The sequence below is a fragment of the Mesoplodon densirostris genome, chromosome 3 (assembly GCF_025265405.1).
Source record: "Mesoplodon densirostris isolate mMesDen1 chromosome 3, mMesDen1 primary haplotype, whole genome shotgun sequence".
NCBI classification, from domain to species: Eukaryota; Metazoa; Chordata; class Mammalia; order Artiodactyla; family Ziphiidae; genus Mesoplodon; species Mesoplodon densirostris.
The window spans coordinates 12,907,280-12,923,996 of record NC_082663.1 but is presented as its reverse complement, the minus strand read 5'-3'; the positions used below and the strand labels follow the sequence as shown (position 1 = coordinate 12,923,996).

The following is a 16,717-nucleotide window of genomic DNA, read 5'->3' as shown; positions in this document are numbered from 1 at the left end:
CCTTGGCCTCTGAAGTTTTTCTCTAGTAGCTAAAGGAGGACAAGAAGTAAAAAGAAGCCAAAGCATCCTTGGGCCCATTGGTCTCAAAGTACCCCTGGCACCTGGGGACCCCGGAGCTGCAGTCTGAACAAAGCAAGGGGGTGAGGTGGGGGGAACATCCTGGCAGAGTCAGAGGCTTGGTTGAGCTCAGCACCCAGCAGTCCTTCAGACCCTGTTACACTTTAGATGTCAGCTCTTCATTGCTCTACATAAAGGCACTGTTTTTGATGTTTTAGTTAAAATAGTCTAATAAGTTGGTACACTTAGGTATATTCACAGAAGTAGAGAAGCTTCTTTCTACTGATCCCTAGACACTCAGGCCACATGAGCAAACTGCACGCCCTGCTCTCAGCGGTTCAAACTCACACGTCCCTTCTTTTCCTGCCATTACCCCAGAGTCTCACGGGAAAATAATTCTCTCCTTCCTAGAAGCCACCTGTATGAGTTTGCTAGGTCTGTCCTAACAAAGCATCACAGACAGCAGAAGTGTGTGGTCTCACGGTCTGGAGGCTGGAAGGTCGAGCTGGTGGCAGTGAGGTTGGTTCCTTCCGAGGCCGTGATGGAGAGTCTGTCCCAGGCCCCTCTCCAGCTTCCAGTGGTTTGCAACGTGCACTGTCCCTTGGCTTGTGGACGCATCTTCCCGATCTCTGCCTTCATGTTTTCATGGGCTTCTCCTTGTGCGTGTCTATCTCTGTGTCCAAATTCCCCCTTTTTAGAAGGACACCAAGAGCCCGCTCTTCTCCAGTGTGACCCCATCTCAGCTACTTATACCTGCCATGACCTGGTTGTCAAATAAGGTCACCTTCTGAGGTCCTGGGGACCAGGACTCAACAAATGAATTGTGCGGGGACACAGGTCAACCCATACATGGCCCTCCGGATCTCAGCCTTTTCTAATCTCAAGGTCCCAGCTTTAGCCATCCAGTCCAGTCCAGTCAGCTGGTGTTTGTATGGGCACTAACCTTTACCAGGGAAGTTTAGTTCCTGAGCTCTTCAGAACCAGCCCCGGGCTCGTGCACTTGGCATTGCTCTTCTCGCCCAGCATGGCTGCCTTTACTATTGCCAGCGGTCTCTGCTGGGAGGGGCAGTTGGGGGGGGCAGGGGCAGGACCATCTCTGCGCAGGTCTCAGTGCAATGAACTTGACTGAATGAAAAGGAGTGTACAAACCAACAGCGGCCACAATTTCCAAATCTCGGCACCCGAACTCAGCTGTGTGTGTGATCCAGCAACATCTTTATCCTGGCTTTGTGTTCCACCAGCTAATCTCAGGTCTGAATGCACTTCTCACCTCGCTGCCAAGTCGGGCTGGAGGGCTTCCTCCTGCTTTCCAGGATCAGGTCACCCACGTGCCTTCTGATCCAAGCAGGGCATCACAGCTGCCTTCCTTGTCCCTGGCCGTAACTAATCCCATTTCCCCAGTCTTTTCTCTTTCTGCCAAGTGCCACCCTCCCTCCTGGATTTCTCTTCTTGCTGCCTCAGTGGTTTCGCTGGTCCCGCCACGCTGCACACCTGACGCCTGGGCTCACCTGGCAGCTTGCCTCTTGGTTTCCACCTCTGCCCTTCCTGGGAGGACTGGGACCTCCTCTCCTGCATTTGCCTGTCCCACCAGCATTGTATGCTGGATGTCTTAGCCATTCCAGCCCCCTACCCCTTGAAGTCACTTACTTGTACCTCTACCCTCGCTGGGATTTCTATTTATAGACATTTAAATAACTTTGATATCATCCTGAAGAGCACACTTAATCCAACATCCCCATAATTCCAGACTAATCCCAACAGAGGATGGAGGATTATTTCTTTTTACCAGTTTATATGGTAATAAGTCGTCCCCCAAACTTTGAAATGGGGGAAGGGATTCTTATTATTTCACAAAGTGAGAGAGACACTAAATTTTATGTCCTTTCTGATTTCAAAGCAGCTTCTGCAGTTGTCAAGTACATGAATATTCATATTTATAAAAGAATGAACACAGCGGGAACACTACTATTAGAGCACTATGAACACACAAAGATCGTTGTTTTCCTATATAGTCTAAACATTGTATCAGTGAGGTAGCAAATAGCTTAATATTGTATTTAACCTTTACTACCAATGTCTGCCAGAATGCCTAGCAGACACTAGGAGACCTTTCTCTTTCTTCCTTTCTCTCCCTTTGGCACCAACACATTCATTAAGCCTGTGTTGGTTAAGGCCCATTATGTTCCATTCACGCACTGGTCACAGGTCCTCATGTTGGAGGGACTTGGAAAGCACAGAGATAGCATTTTTCCACTGGGGAGACTATACCCACAGTTACCACCCTCCTCCCAAAAAAAATGATACAAAAGGAATGACAAACAGTGAAAAGCTAGCTTTAACATTTTTATTGAAAGGTATGTTATCCCATTGTTATGTTAAAACACCCACGCATAACCCACCACACACACCTGTGAAAGAACTGGGCACTTAGAACCTAGAGTGTCAACTGTGACCCCTTCTGGGTAGAGGGATGAATGAGATTGTAGATGATTTTCTTCTTTTTGCTTATCTGAATTTTCTAATTTTTGTACCAAAACCCAAATATTATATTTAAAATTGTTTTTAAACTTCTGAGGGCTTCCCTGGTGGCACAGTGATTAAGAATCCACCTGCCAATGCAGGGGACACGGGTTCGAGACCTGGTCCGGGAAGATCCCACATGCCACGGAGCAACTAAGCCCGCGAGCCACAACTACTGAAGCCTGCGTGCCTAGAGCCCGTGCTCCACAGCAGGAGAAGCCACTGCAATGAGAGGCGTGCGCACCGCAACGAAGAGTAGCCCCCGCTCACAACAACTAGAGAAAAACCCGTGGGCAGCAACAAAGACCCAACGCAGCCAAAAATAAATAAAATAAGATAAATAAATTTATTTTTAAAAAAACTTTTGAGATAAAAAGCTTATAAGGTTAATGTTTTCAAATTTTGCCATGTTTTGTTTTGTTTTGCTTTACCTTTTGCAGCATATAGCGACTTAGGCTACTACATCATCAATAAATTGCACCACGTGGATGAGTCAGTGGGGAACAAAACAAGAAGGGCCTTCCTGTATCTTGCTGCCTTCCCTTTTATGGATGCAATGGTGAGTAGAGAAGATCGTTGGCACTGTTTAAAAAAATTATGGTAAAAAATACATAACCTAAACTTTACTATTTTAACCATTTTTATGTATACAGTTCGATGGCATGTAGTATATTCACATTGCTGTGACTCTTCAGAACTCTTTTCATCTTGGGATACTGACTCTATTCGCATTAAACACTGCCTCCCTATCCTCCTCTCCCCCAGCCCCTGGCAACCCAGAAATGGAAATGGCTCCACTTATTCCCCCCCAGAAATGACCAGCACATCTGAGGCTGGCTTCACCGCCCACCACATTTTTTTTACGACTGTGATAATATACATATAACATAAAACTTCCCATCTTACCATTTTGAAGTGTCCAGTTCAGGGGCGTTAGGTGCATTCACATCGTGGTGCTCCCGTCACCGCCGTCCACCCTCCTCCCTCTCCATCTTCCCAGCTGAGTCTCTTCCCCATTGAACACTAACTCCCACACCCCCACCCCAGCCCCTGGCTCCCACCACTCTACTTCTGTCTCTATGAACTTGACTGTTCTCGGTACCTCGTGAGTGGAATCATACAATATTTGTCTTTTTGTGACTGGCTTATTTCACTTAGCAAAATCTCTTCAAGGTTCATGCATGTTGTATGCAGCATGTGTCAGAATGTCCCTCTTTTTAAGGCTGAATAGTATCCCTTGTATGTGTACGCCACATTTGGTTTACCCTTTCATCCATCAGTGGACACCTGGGTTACTTCCACCTTTTGGCTACTATGAATAATGCCACTATGAACATGAGTGTGCACATATCCCTTTGAGCCCTTGCTTTCATTCTTTTGGGTATATACCCAGAAGTGGAATTGCTGGATCATATGGTAATTCTGTTTTTAATTTTTTGAGAACCCGTCATACTGAGTTCAGCAGCAGCTGCACCATTTTACATCCCCACCAGCAGTGCAGAAGGGCTCCAACTGACCGCTGACTTTTAACCAGTCCATCTTTTCAGTTTATTTTATGAGAATTATCTATATTTGCCACAAGTTCTGGCAGTAGGCAAGAGAGCTTGTTTGAAAATTTGATTCAAATATAAATTCCTTTCTGATATATTCAGGATCAAGGGATCAGAATAGCTTTCAGTTAAACTTACCACTTGTGTGGTATAAGCACCCAAAGCTTTTTAGAAAAAGACTCGCTTGAATATACTGATAGGATTTTATTACTTTAATAGCCAGCTTTGCTAGATTAGCTAAGGGTGGCTGACTTCCATAGATTAAATTCTTTGTTCTGATACTGAAGAGTCCTCAGAGAATGCTTTTTTCCTATTCATCGGTGTTATAGATATAAAAGAGACTTAGCCAAATATATATATTTATATTTATATATTTCCAACAATGTCTAATGCTAGAAAATAAACCTTTTCTTTGGGCTCCATTTTAAATTACCCTTGGAAGGAGACTTTAACATATGATAATCTATATAGGTTTTTCTACCATTCCTTACCTCCAGTTCTATATACATTAGACATGTGAGATGAATGGAGGTATTGAGGTATGGCATTAGCCCCAAATCCTCGGAGGAATGAGGCAATGTAAAAATGTATGTGGTCCATCCTCTCAGATGTCATCAGAAGCCTTAATGTGCCTGTAGCTGGGTTATGGGGGCAGCCTTCTTGAATCTGACAGCTTCCTACTGGTGGGCCAGGGAGCCTTAGATATTAAACCCTTAGTTTCCACCGGAGGTCCCGATTTTCAGTTGTCGTGACCTCACTTTAGTTGGAGAATTTGGCCACTGGAACACTTGTACCTGGATTTTCTTTTATTTTCTTTTTCTTGCTTATCACCAGGTGTGTTTACTCTGGTAGTTGACGCATACCCCTTGCTCCCATACCCCCTACCCCAAAAAGAAAACAGCCAAGGGTTTGGAGTGTGTAGAACCAGATTCCCCACTGGGCCCAGGCTGGACTGCGGTAGCACCACAGTGCTTTCAAAGCAGTGAGAGAACTGAATGGAGTGACCTTTTTCACAACCTAAGAGAGTAAAAGCCCAGCTTCTTCAGCAGAGTCCATGATTCTGCTCTAATGCCTGCCCTCCTATCTTTACTGGGACTGTGTAAACACATAGATGAATTACAAGTATACAGTGAACTCAGGGGACTCAGGACTAAAAGTGACTCACAGACTCTTTAGTGCCCTGGGTTCCACTTCCCTTCTTTGATTATTTGCCACGGAAGTTTCCAAAACTCAGTCTAACACCAGAACGTCTGTGATGGACACCCTTTTCTTCCATGTTTCATCTCTCAACTCCCCCAAAAAGCCCAGTAGTAAGAGATTGCTAATAAAAACCAAAATAATACATATCATCACCCCAAACACACACACACACACACACACACACACACACACATACACACACACCTTGCAGCATGGCCCTGATGTATTTGTTGGAGAGATAATATTTGCAAATCACAAAGCTTATCGTCCAGACAGCTTTTGGTCAACAAAGAGAGCCTACAGGCCACAATTTGCAAATGTTATCTACACTTTGCATTTCTTTTCACATTTAGCACCTTTGGCCCCACGAACTGAGGAGGAAGTCGATGTAGCAGCAGCTATAAAGTCTTGACACAGACCTAGGAAATAAATCATACTTGTCTGATTATGTTTAGCTCACGTGACATGGTATTTCTTTTGTCAGTTCAGTTCAGCCTTTACTGGTTAGAAGGATGATGCTTAAGCGGATCCTACTTTGAACTTCAAACCTTCTCCAAACCTGCCATCCCCTGGAACTTTCATTGTCTGTAACCCTTGGAGGACCTTCCTCTTAATTTTCCTCAAAGGCACAAAGTGACAGATGGATCCTGCCCAAACTTAAAGAGAAGGAAATAGTAGAACCCTGATCAGACAGTGAGTGCCTGCAATGACGGTAGTAACTCAGATCCAGTTTAGAGCCCTCATTAGAACATGCTTCACGGACGGAGAATGCTGTGCTTTGTGACTCCCACGGGTCCCCCATTCCTGGTATTCAGCCAGGTTTCCTGCCAGGCACACAAACCAGTACACTAGTCTGCATAGAACTGGTACCAAATAAACACTGTGCAGTCATTGGTTCCACTTAAAAGTCTCATGTGGTCCTAGCCACCAGGCTAAGTTACAGTCATTTTACCAATCAAAGATTTATGAAACCTGTGCTACTAAGGTTGGGGGGTGCGTTTCTATTCTATTGCAGGAATGCCCAGGGACTCGTAACGACCAGAAATAACCTAATCCCAAAGGTGTATCTCATACCCTATTCTCTCCTTCCTGACAGGCATGGACCCATGCTGGCATTCTCTTAAAACACAAATACAGTTTCCTGGTTGGATGTGCCTCAATCTCAGACGTCATAGCTCAGGTAAGTGGTCCGTGTGTCCATCAAAGCTGCTCAGAGCCCCTTTCAGGTGATGGACAGAACCGGCTGATGCCTCATTTTACAAACATCCACTCCGCGAGCATCCCTGCATTACTCAGATCAAACGTGAACTTCCATAAATGCTTGTTAAGTGAATGAGAAAATGGAACCCCCCCCCCCGCATGATACAAGCACATAGGATCTTGCAGGAATGGGTGTTGTAGGAATTTAAATTTACTATCAGAGGTTTTGCCCTTTATTGTTAAGGCACTTGCACGTGAAATGACTCTGAAGTCAAAGCTAGTGGGTGGTCACAGGGTCGATGTGCACACATGGGCCTCTGTGTGGCCAAGTCACTAGGTGCTAGTTTCTAGAGAACGCTCCTAGGAATTATTCTTTTTTTTTTTTTTTTTTTGCCGTATGCGGGCCTCTCACTGTTGTGGCCTCTTCCATTGCGGAACACAGGCTCCGGACACGCAGGCTCAACGGCCGTGGCTCACGGGCCCAGCCGCTCCGCGGCATGTGGGATCTTCCCAGACCGGGGCACGAACCCGTGTCCCCTGCATCGGCAGGCGGACTCTCAACCACTGCGCCACCAGGGAAGCCCTAGGAATTATTCTTAAATGTTGTTGTCACCTGGGGCTGCCACTCACGCATCATTCTCCCATGTTTGGAAAGAATCAGGAGGTTGGCTTCGTCTGAGAACATTATACTTCTGGCCAGTTCCCTGAGGTCTGGCACCAGCCCTGGTTTCCATTCTCCTTCCTGTCTTCTTCCTCCAAAGATTCCATGAAAAATTTTAGCAGCAAATTAGATTTAATTCCCATAGTCTCTAAGTGAGACTTAGTTCCTACAGTCAGGGGTTTGGAGAACGATTTCTTCACGGAGAAGGAGGTGGACTGATTTCTAAGCTCCCTTCCCAATTCTCAGTTCCATTCTACGAACATGTCCGTGCATTTCTTCCTGGTTCTTCCCTTTTGCACACGCTAGTCTTTCAGCCACGTTTTTGAAATAATCTACTGTTCAACTGTCAGTACCTCCTAAAGACCAAGAATTAAATTTCCAAATTAATTGCATTTACTCCATGGATCACTATTAAAAGTAATTAAAATTACTTCCTGCTAACATTATTTTGTGTGTGTGAGTGTGTGCACACACACATGCTTGAATACTAGCTAACGTCATTCTCTGATATATCTTTGTTAGTTTTCTTGGTGAGTGATTAGAGATTTTTTTGCCTGGTCTTACTTTTAATTCATCCTCTGAGGGATGAACTAAACTGTCTTGTTCACTCTAATCACTTAATTTGAAATTAAGGAAACAGCTCTTATTTTCAGCATTAGCATCAGCCACTCAGTGAGCATTTGTAGATATGTTATCTCAAAAGCAAAAAAAAAAAAAAACCCAAAAACCCACCTATCTTTGCCTAAGATAAATATAGCAGCATCCAAGGGTAGAGGAAAAAATCATATCCCTGAAAAATTCTTTGCCAGTGTTCCTGCAGCCATTTTCCTTCTTAATTTTAAACCTGGTCCTGGCCGCTGCCTGTTGGGAGGGCTCAAAAGTTCAGAATAAGCATAACTGGTTAGTAGGGGCGATGGAAGCTGGATTCAGGTGCCATCTGGCCTTGGGCTTTTCCTGGTGAAGTTTCTATTTTAAACCTTATAGCTGGAGTTCCTGCCACAATTTGGTTGGTGGAATAAATTCAATGTTTGTTCTTAAGTTTTCTGCTCCCACTCCCACCCCCAGCTTCAGTCCTCTCATTACTTGAAAGCATTTGTTAATTACCAGACTTGGTAATGAATAAATAGATCCTAGGCAAAGTCCTTTGAAATACCACCTTGGCACAGATAGATAGGGAGTAATCACCAATGATAAAATGAAAAGAGTTTATAATGCCTTGAATTTCAGTGGCAACTCTCAGTTTGAAAAAATTTTACTAAGCTAATTAATTTCACATCATAATACAAGAAAACCCTCTTGCTTTGGTTCTAACATGCCATGCTTTTCTGTGTCACCATTATTGTAATAGTCATATGTTTTTGATTTACTTTTTGATCATCTAGATTTTCTCAGCTTGCTCAGTATCAAATGAGAATTCTCATGGGGTGTTGGGCCTCAGTGGGACCTCTAGTCCTTTCCCCTTTGTGCTGTCATCAGCCCTGGCCTTCTGAAGTCAGCTGAGATCCCAGGGATGGGATCCAAGGATCCCAGGATCCCAGCTGAGTAATCTGGCTGCACTACTGTAGGTCCCTTTGTCTCCTGCCTTTCCAGCTCAGCCTTCAGGCAAGATCCCCGTCCTGAACCACCCAAAGGTGTGCACCTTGCACCACCTGCACCCAGGTAGCAAGCACTCCAGCAAAAAGTTACACAGCGGGACAAACTGATCAAAGTATAGATTCATACTCTCATCACTCACCTCGGCGGACTCTAGTAACCATGTCAGAGGGTCTCCACCCACCTCACTCTCCCTGGCAGGTGACCTCATTCCCTACCCCACTGGGAAATTTAAACCCACATGCCTACTTTCAGACCCTTGCCTCATCTCCGTTCCCCCTCCCATTACAGGAGAGGAGGTGTCCCTCCTCCGTCCAAGGCCACTTCTTCCTCCTGTGCCTTGAAGCCTATCCTGTCCTGCTTTCTCAGGAACCTTATTTGATCGGTTATCGGTGACTCCTTCTCTCTCCCCTGGATCATTTCTCTTTGACATGGAAACATGCTCAGACATCTGCCATCTTAACACAATAACAACAGCAACAACAAGCTTTTCCTCATGTATGTCTTTAGCTACAATTCTCTATTCCTTCCCAGCCACACCTTTTGGAAGGCCAGTTTCCTCTCACCGTCTCCACTTTTTCAATTCTCTTTCTTCCTTTTACCTGCCCCACGCTGACCTCCATTCCCATCACTTCACCCACACTGTTCTCACTAGTGACCCTCTTGCCACTGAATCCAGCGGGCACTTTTTGTTGACTTAATGGATGTCTCAGCAACTCGTCACTCTGTTGACTGCTCCTTCGTCCATGAAACATCCCTTCCCATTGGGTCTCACACCACCACGTCCTGGTTTTTCTCCTACTTCTGATGGCCGAGCTCATCTATTGATGTGTAAATGTTGAAGTTCCTCAAGATCCATCTCTCTCCTTACTGTGTATTCTATTCATGAAGAATCTACTGCATGCCCTACGTTTAAACCATCTGTAACATGATTGATGATCACCAAGTAAATATCTGTGGCCAAGACCTCTCCTCTGAGCTCTAGACAAGCCATCTAAATATCTCTGTGCTATTTCCACTCACATCTTTCAGAGACATCATAAGCCTCAATTCATACTCTTCATGATCTTGATGATTGTGGTTTTGAATGAATCTGTGCCCCTAACATCAGCTCAGAAACCTGGGAGCCACCCTAGGAGCATCCCTCTTCAGGACCATCCGTCTAAATTTTTTAATCCTAGATGTTTCTTTATCTGCCCTCTTCTCCCCATCTCTGCTGCCCTCGCCCTGGTCTGAGGGATCACCCCTCCCACCTGAACTCTCAGCGATGCCTCCTGACTCGGGCCTGCCCCTCTGCTCCGGCTCTCCTCCATCCTTCCCCACTGTGGCCACAGGGATCTATTCTCAGTGAAATTCTGGCCGTCTCACCCCCTGCCTAGAACCTGCTTTCGAATCACCTCCTGGTGTTCTTGAGATAAAAAGCCAAAATCCTGATCATGGTCTATGAGGTGCTGAAACCCCACAGGCTCTGCTTCTTCCCCAGCCCCGTCACTCTCCTCTTGTCCCCGTGGCCCTCCAGCCACGGTCCTCCCTTCCGACCTCTTCAGTGTGGCCAAGCTGCCTCCCCCTGGGGGCTTTGCCTGGATCCTTCTCCCCGGAAGGAGACGCCCTGCCTCGGCTCTCCCCACCTAACCCTGGCTCCTGTCAGCCCCTGCCGGCTCCTTCCAAGGCATTGGGTCTCGGCTCAGATGCACCCCTCATGGGGTGCCCTCCCTCCCCCCACAGCCTGGCTTTCCCGGCACCACTGCCCTCTTTCCTTCACAGGCCTTCTCACAGGTTGATGACCATTTCTGCCTTCCCCACGAGGCTGTCAGCTCCAGGAGAACAGAGCCTGGTACAATCGTCTCTATCATTGAATCCCCAGCGCCCAGGACGGGGCCAGCACATAACAGGCTTTCCCGGGGAAACTCCTCACCACTGAGGCAGTGGCTTACCCGCAAAAAATAATCCAACACAGTGTTGATGGTGGCATCAGAATCAAACATCTGAATTCTGGATGGAATGGCAAAAGGCCCAGGTGGTATTTTACGTTGATAAATGATACAACCCACGGTGAAGATGTAAGATGTATGGTATGTGTTGGACCACATGGCATCAAGCTAGTACCGTGAAGGAGGCTGAGAAAATCTTCACTTCGGCCTTGATCGCTACTGGCCCAATGCCTCCCGCCTGCCCTCTGTCACGCTCTAGCCCGCTCTGCCCGTCGGGCCACTTTCTTGTCACACCTCCCCCTCCCTTTTCCTTCAGTTCCACATCCGCTTCCTTGGCCCTGCTCGTCTTGCATGGCCATCCTGATGGCGTCACCGGGAGCCTTTCTGCACTGGGCAGAGAAGGGGTTGGTCTTCACATATCCATTTTCCCTCCAGTGTGTTTTCAGTCTTAAACATGACCATCTTCGTGTACACTGTAGGTTTGTGTATGTCGAATCTTAAGCTTGCTGCCGACAGACTAGTCTGCTTGCATATTAGGGCCCCTTAAGGCCTCTGATTAGTTAGAGAAATAAATGGGCATCTTGGCCACATTACAGAACTCAATCTTCTGTTCCAAACACAATGGGTCCCTCACAAGGCTTCCCCCAGCTGGTCTTTGCATCCCTCAGTTAATACAGTACATTTGTTCCACTGGGAAGCAACAGGCATGGAGACAGTCACGGGCATCTTTCTTTCCATCAACGGGCTCCACTGTACCCTTGGTGAAAGTGAATGTGAGTGTGTGATCGTGAGCGTGAGTGGACACTCACGCGTCCATGCCCTGGGCAGCCTGGTCATGTCCATGCAGCCAAGCGGTAGTAGCTCTGTCCCCTGCGTTCCCCTAAGGACGTCTCTGTCCCATGTACCGGTTTGAGAACAGCAACCCGGGCACAAGTGTCGGTTTGTGCTACAAGCAAACCTCCTCTAACATCTAATACTATTATTGCGTTCAGAAGAGTTTCCCTGGATTACCCTGCTTTTCTCTGTTCCCTGTGGCAACTGAACGCACTCACGTGATGAACTGTGCTCATTCTCCAGCTTCTTTTTTAACTTTCTGTCATCACTGATTTCTTGAGAATGCAGTGATCAGGGTACGCCTCCTTTGGTCAGGATCATTTAGTGGTGGTGTATTTCACAAGCCTATCATTCCATGGATATTTGGCTATTAAGATTGATGTAGCCCCCCCAAAAAAATTAAAAATTAAAAAAATTAAAAATAAATAAGTAAATAAAAGGAGAGGAAAATGGATACTACTTAACAAAATCTCTAAGGACAAATACAAAACTAATGTAGGGCTGATATTCAGCTGGTTCTTACCATAATAGCCAGGCATGTTGTCTGTTCTGTTCAGTTGTTCAGTCTGTTGGTAAATATTTAGAATATTACTCCTGAAAATAATCAAACAGATTCATTGCTGTAGTGGATAGAAAATGGATGGATGGGGTTCAAAGGTACTACGTAGACTTTTTATAAATCTTGATATTTAATCACCGTGTTCCTCTTCAAAATAAGTTAAACAAATAATTTTTTAAACAAACAAACAAACAAAAAAAGATTGTTGTAGCCCAGACAATCTCTCCCCTCCCCCATTACCCTATTTGTGCACTCAGTACGCCTCAGTGGTCTTCCAAACATGTGAATCCCAGGAGGGACTCTGGGCAGAGGTGGGGCTGATTCTCTGATTTCTGCAGGATAGGAGGTTAAATACATTGATAAGTTTGCTTTAGAGCCCGTACTGTTCAGTAGAGATTGACACTTTACTATTATTTCAATCCCTCTTGACTTTGTATTTTTTGACCTATGCCACTTCTGTAAGTTAATATCTTAAATTGTAATTATCTTGTTTTATAATAATTAGCATTGGTGCTTTTGCAGCATTTTTAGTGGATTTCATGTTATAAATGTTAGTGTCCATTTTTCTGTGTACCATCATTGGTCACTGTTCTATCCTTTGTGGAAGGTCACTTAGGTCCTCTGGTGTGGATTACATGTGTACATCGATGGGGCAAAGCTGTTCTGCATCCTCTGGGGTCTGGGAATCCAAAGTTTCTAGACTTTTTTTAATCGATAACCTTAACCAGATGTGCAGTTGCCTTAAAAGAATCTTAATGATGAATATAACAGAATGATTGTGTGCTCTTCCAGGGAATCCCAAATGCATGACCCTGAATTCTCTGAGAGCAGTATCAAGCTGTAGCCCAATACTGTTTCTGTTCTCCTTCTCATCAGTGTCAAGGTTTTCGCTCAGAGATACATCTCACCTGGGTGCAAGAGGTCGGGCTGCACTTCCAATGATTGGTTCCGTCTTCTCCCTACTGACTTGTTCTTGTTTCCCCATCTCTCAGGTCGTTTTTGTCGCCATTTTGCTTCACAGTCATCTGGAATGCAGAGAGCCTCTGCTCATCCCCATCCTATCCTTGTACATGGGTGCCCTTGTGCGCTGCACCACCCTGTGCCTGGGCTACTACAAGAACATCCACGACATCATCCCGGACAGGAGTGGACCGGAGCTGGGGGTAGGTCCTTAGACCTCGAGGACATGCTGTCTGTCCATCCACGTGGAATATAGTTTCACCCCACACGTATGAAACGAGACATCAGCGTAACAAGCACATGCTCTGGGATGTTATATCTCCAGGCCAAGTGCTTCACAGTGTCCACAGGGAAAGACAGTTGGAGAACTGATGAACTCTGGAGATGAAAGAGTCCTTAGAGGTCACGCTCCAGCCTCCTGGCCTCCATACGAGGAGACCAAGTCACACTGAGTCATGCCAGGCCGAGGAGGAGACACAGCATTGACGTCCTCCTTACTCTCTGTTATCAAAAGGAAGTCATTCTGTGCTCGACAGAGATTTTAGGACCCCTGGTACCATGGAACTCACATTTGATGATTTTTAATTTCACACCAGGGATCCAGGCTGTGTTTGTACTTTCTGTGCTGGCCAAACACAATCACTCATTCAGGTGCCTTCGATGGAGGGAGCGGAGTATTTAGGTACCACAGGGCAACACAGGAAAGTTTTAAAGACGGTCTCTGGCCTCAAGCAGCTTTACGTCCCCTTTGGCTTATCCAACACAGAAGCGACATTCAGACATGAACCCAAGAAAGTACAGAGACTGCAATGGGAGTTCAAGAACTTCGCTCACTGAGGCTGAGAGAACGTAGATAGGGATGAGGTCTAAAAAGCCCCCTTGATGGAGTCAGAGCTTGGCCTGTGCCTCGAAAGGTGAATACGGTACAAGCAAGACACAATCTTATACAAGTGACCAAAGCGTTCTGTTCATCATCATTATAAACAGTATCTGATTTATATGTTTGCTAATTTCTCTATCCTTAGGTATCATTTGGGTTGGTATCCATCTAGATATAAGGCAGATATGCATGATTATGTATATTATATATATATATATATATATATATAATATATATATATATTTATATTTATATAAATATGGCCCTGAATAAATTACCACACTCCACGCCTTGGTCCCACCTTTGACCACGTGTTACTTTTGTCATGTCAAAACAGTAATTGCGGGACTTCCCTGGTGGTGCAGTGGTTAAGAATCCACCTGCCAATGCAGGGGACACGGGTTCGAGCCCTGGTCCGGGAAGATCCCACATGCCGTGGAGCAACTAAGCCCGTGCACCACAACTACTGAGCCTGTGCTCTAGAGGCCGCGAGCCACAACTACTGAGCCCGTGTGCTGCAGCTACTGAAGCCCACGTGCCTAGAGCCCGTGCTCCGCAACAAGAGAAGCCACCGTGATGAGAAGACTGCGCACCGCAACAAAGAGTAGCCCCCGCTTGCCACAACTAGAGAAAGCCTGTGCGCAGCAACAAATACCCAACGCAGCCAAAAATAACCAAAAAACCAGTAATTGTATTGACCACCCACCTTGATGTGAGGTCAGGCCATCAATAATATCAGATCTAGTTACAATATTTCCATCATAAGGACAACCACATCACGTTGGTCTTGATTGTAACAATCCACCTCAACATTCAGCTCCCAGCAAAGGGAAATAAGTTAAAGTGACTGAGATGGTTCCATGATGGAACTCTTACCCTCATGAAGAATCAAAACCAAAATCACATGATGAAAGCCAGGCTTTAAAGATAGCGCACATCTTGGGCTTCCCTGGTGGCGCAGTGGTTGAGAGTCCACCTGCCGATGCAGGGGACACGGGTTCGTGCCCTGGTCCGGGAAGATCCCACATGCCGCGGAGCAGCTGGGCCCGTGAGCCATGGCCGCTGAACCTGCGCGTCCTGAGCCTGTGCTCCGCAACGGGAGAGGCCACAACAGTGAGAGGCCTGCGTACCGCAAAAAATAATAATAATAATAAGATAGTGCACATGTTCACTGTAGAATTCTTAATAAGTCGCCTTCTCGTTACCATGCTTTTATTTGGCTTGTGCTTCTGAACATTTACATGACTTCTGTCAGAGCTTTGAGAATAGGAACCTCTGAGTAGATTTATACAGTGCCCAAATAATTAGGCACATTTGTGAGCAGACTGATTCCAAAATAAAGTATAACAATGTTTTACTTCTAAGAGTTACCTCTTAACTGACATGGCTTCTAGCCAGTCAGTTTGATAATTTAAACAGAAACTAATTTCCAGCCTGTTTCTTGGGCTATGAAGTTGGGTTCTGCTTGGGTTAAAGTTGCCCTGTTTGGAAAATAGGCATTTGGATCCATCAAGCTTAAACATGTGTTTTGATTTCACAGTAGCTTGCCAGCTGTCTGACTTCATTTCTATTAAGACTGTACATTTTACTTTAATTCAACTTGGCTTGTCTACAGAGGCTTTTTCTATATTATTTTTAAGTGTAGTGAATTGACTCATGATTGATATAGAAAGAAAACGCTTTGGCTCTGAATTGTTTTTTTCTATTCTGCTTCCAGAGTTCAGTGAACTTTTATCCCCTTTTCTTGATGCAGGGAGATGCAACAATAAGAAAGATGCTGAGCTTCTGGTGGCCTTTGGCTCTCATCTTGGCTACACAGAGAATCAGTAGGCCTATCGTCAACCTCTTTGTTTCCCGGGACCTTGGTGGCAGTTCTGCAGCTACGGAGGTAGGGCAGCTTCTGGGGCTGTGGGTCCCCACTGTCACCGTGTAAAAACTGGGTGCGGGGGAGGTGGATTACAAATTTGTTTCCAATTCCTCTTGAGAGCTCAAGAAATTCTGTGATACTAAATTATGTGACACTTCACACAAGGAACCCATAAGGATCTCCATCAGTGACTTAGAATCATGTGATTTTATATTTTTATGAGTATGGGAGAAAATATCTCCTTCATCCCTCTCTTTTACCATATGAGAAAACCAAGATTAGGGACACACAACTAGCAAGAAGCTGGGCTAGTGTTAGAATCCAGATTTTCTCTCTCCACTCAACGGCCTCTCCACTTTCCCATGGAGTCAGCCTGGTGCCTCTTTGCAGAGGACAGTGGAACATGCCATGTGCAGCAGCAGAAGTGAAAGTACCAGGGGGTGAAGGGCTGATGCCTCCATTTTGACCCACCTAGTCTCACCTGTCCTTTCTCCACCTCCTGTACCGAGCCTACCATGGCTTTATGTACTCTGGCAATCTGCCCTCCTCCAAAGGAGGGTCTCCATTAGGTACTCAACTCAAGAAACTGATCTGGAAACTGGCAGCTCCTCCAAAGACAGAGTTGAAGCGCTTTTTTCCATCTTTCAAATGTGGTATGAACAAGCAGAATGACTTCATTTGTTTCCTCCTCCGCTGCCCTCTGGAGAATTAATTGTCTCAAGAACTGCTGATCCTTCAGGAAGGCTGGTGGCTACTCATGAGAGCCTCCTGTTTACACATTGCCCTTGAATGCACTGTCAGCATGTTTCCAGGCTGGGATCTGCTGCCAGTTTCCATGTCCTGGGAAGCAGCTCATGTTGGCTTGGAACAAGAAGCACATAAATCACAAGCAGAAGGCTTTCCCT

At 45.7% G+C, this 16,717-nt stretch overlaps 1 protein-coding gene across 2 annotated transcripts in view; it reads left to right on the top strand.

The window, feature by feature from the left end:
• The window catches only part of ANKH (ANKH inorganic pyrophosphate transport regulator), a 145,412-nt gene that overhangs the window by 86,734 nt on the left and 41,961 nt on the right, over positions 1–16,717 (top strand). For both annotated transcript variants that reach the window (XM_060092740.1, XM_060092742.1), the window contains exons 3-6: positions 3,018–3,136; positions 6,424–6,507; positions 13,098–13,268; positions 15,699–15,833. In XM_060092740.1, coding sequence (XP_059948723.1) covers positions 3,018–3,136; positions 6,424–6,507; positions 13,098–13,268; positions 15,699–15,833 — 509 coding nt within the window. The remainder of the gene's footprint in view (positions 1–3,017; positions 3,137–6,423; positions 6,508–13,097; positions 13,269–15,698; positions 15,834–16,717) is intronic.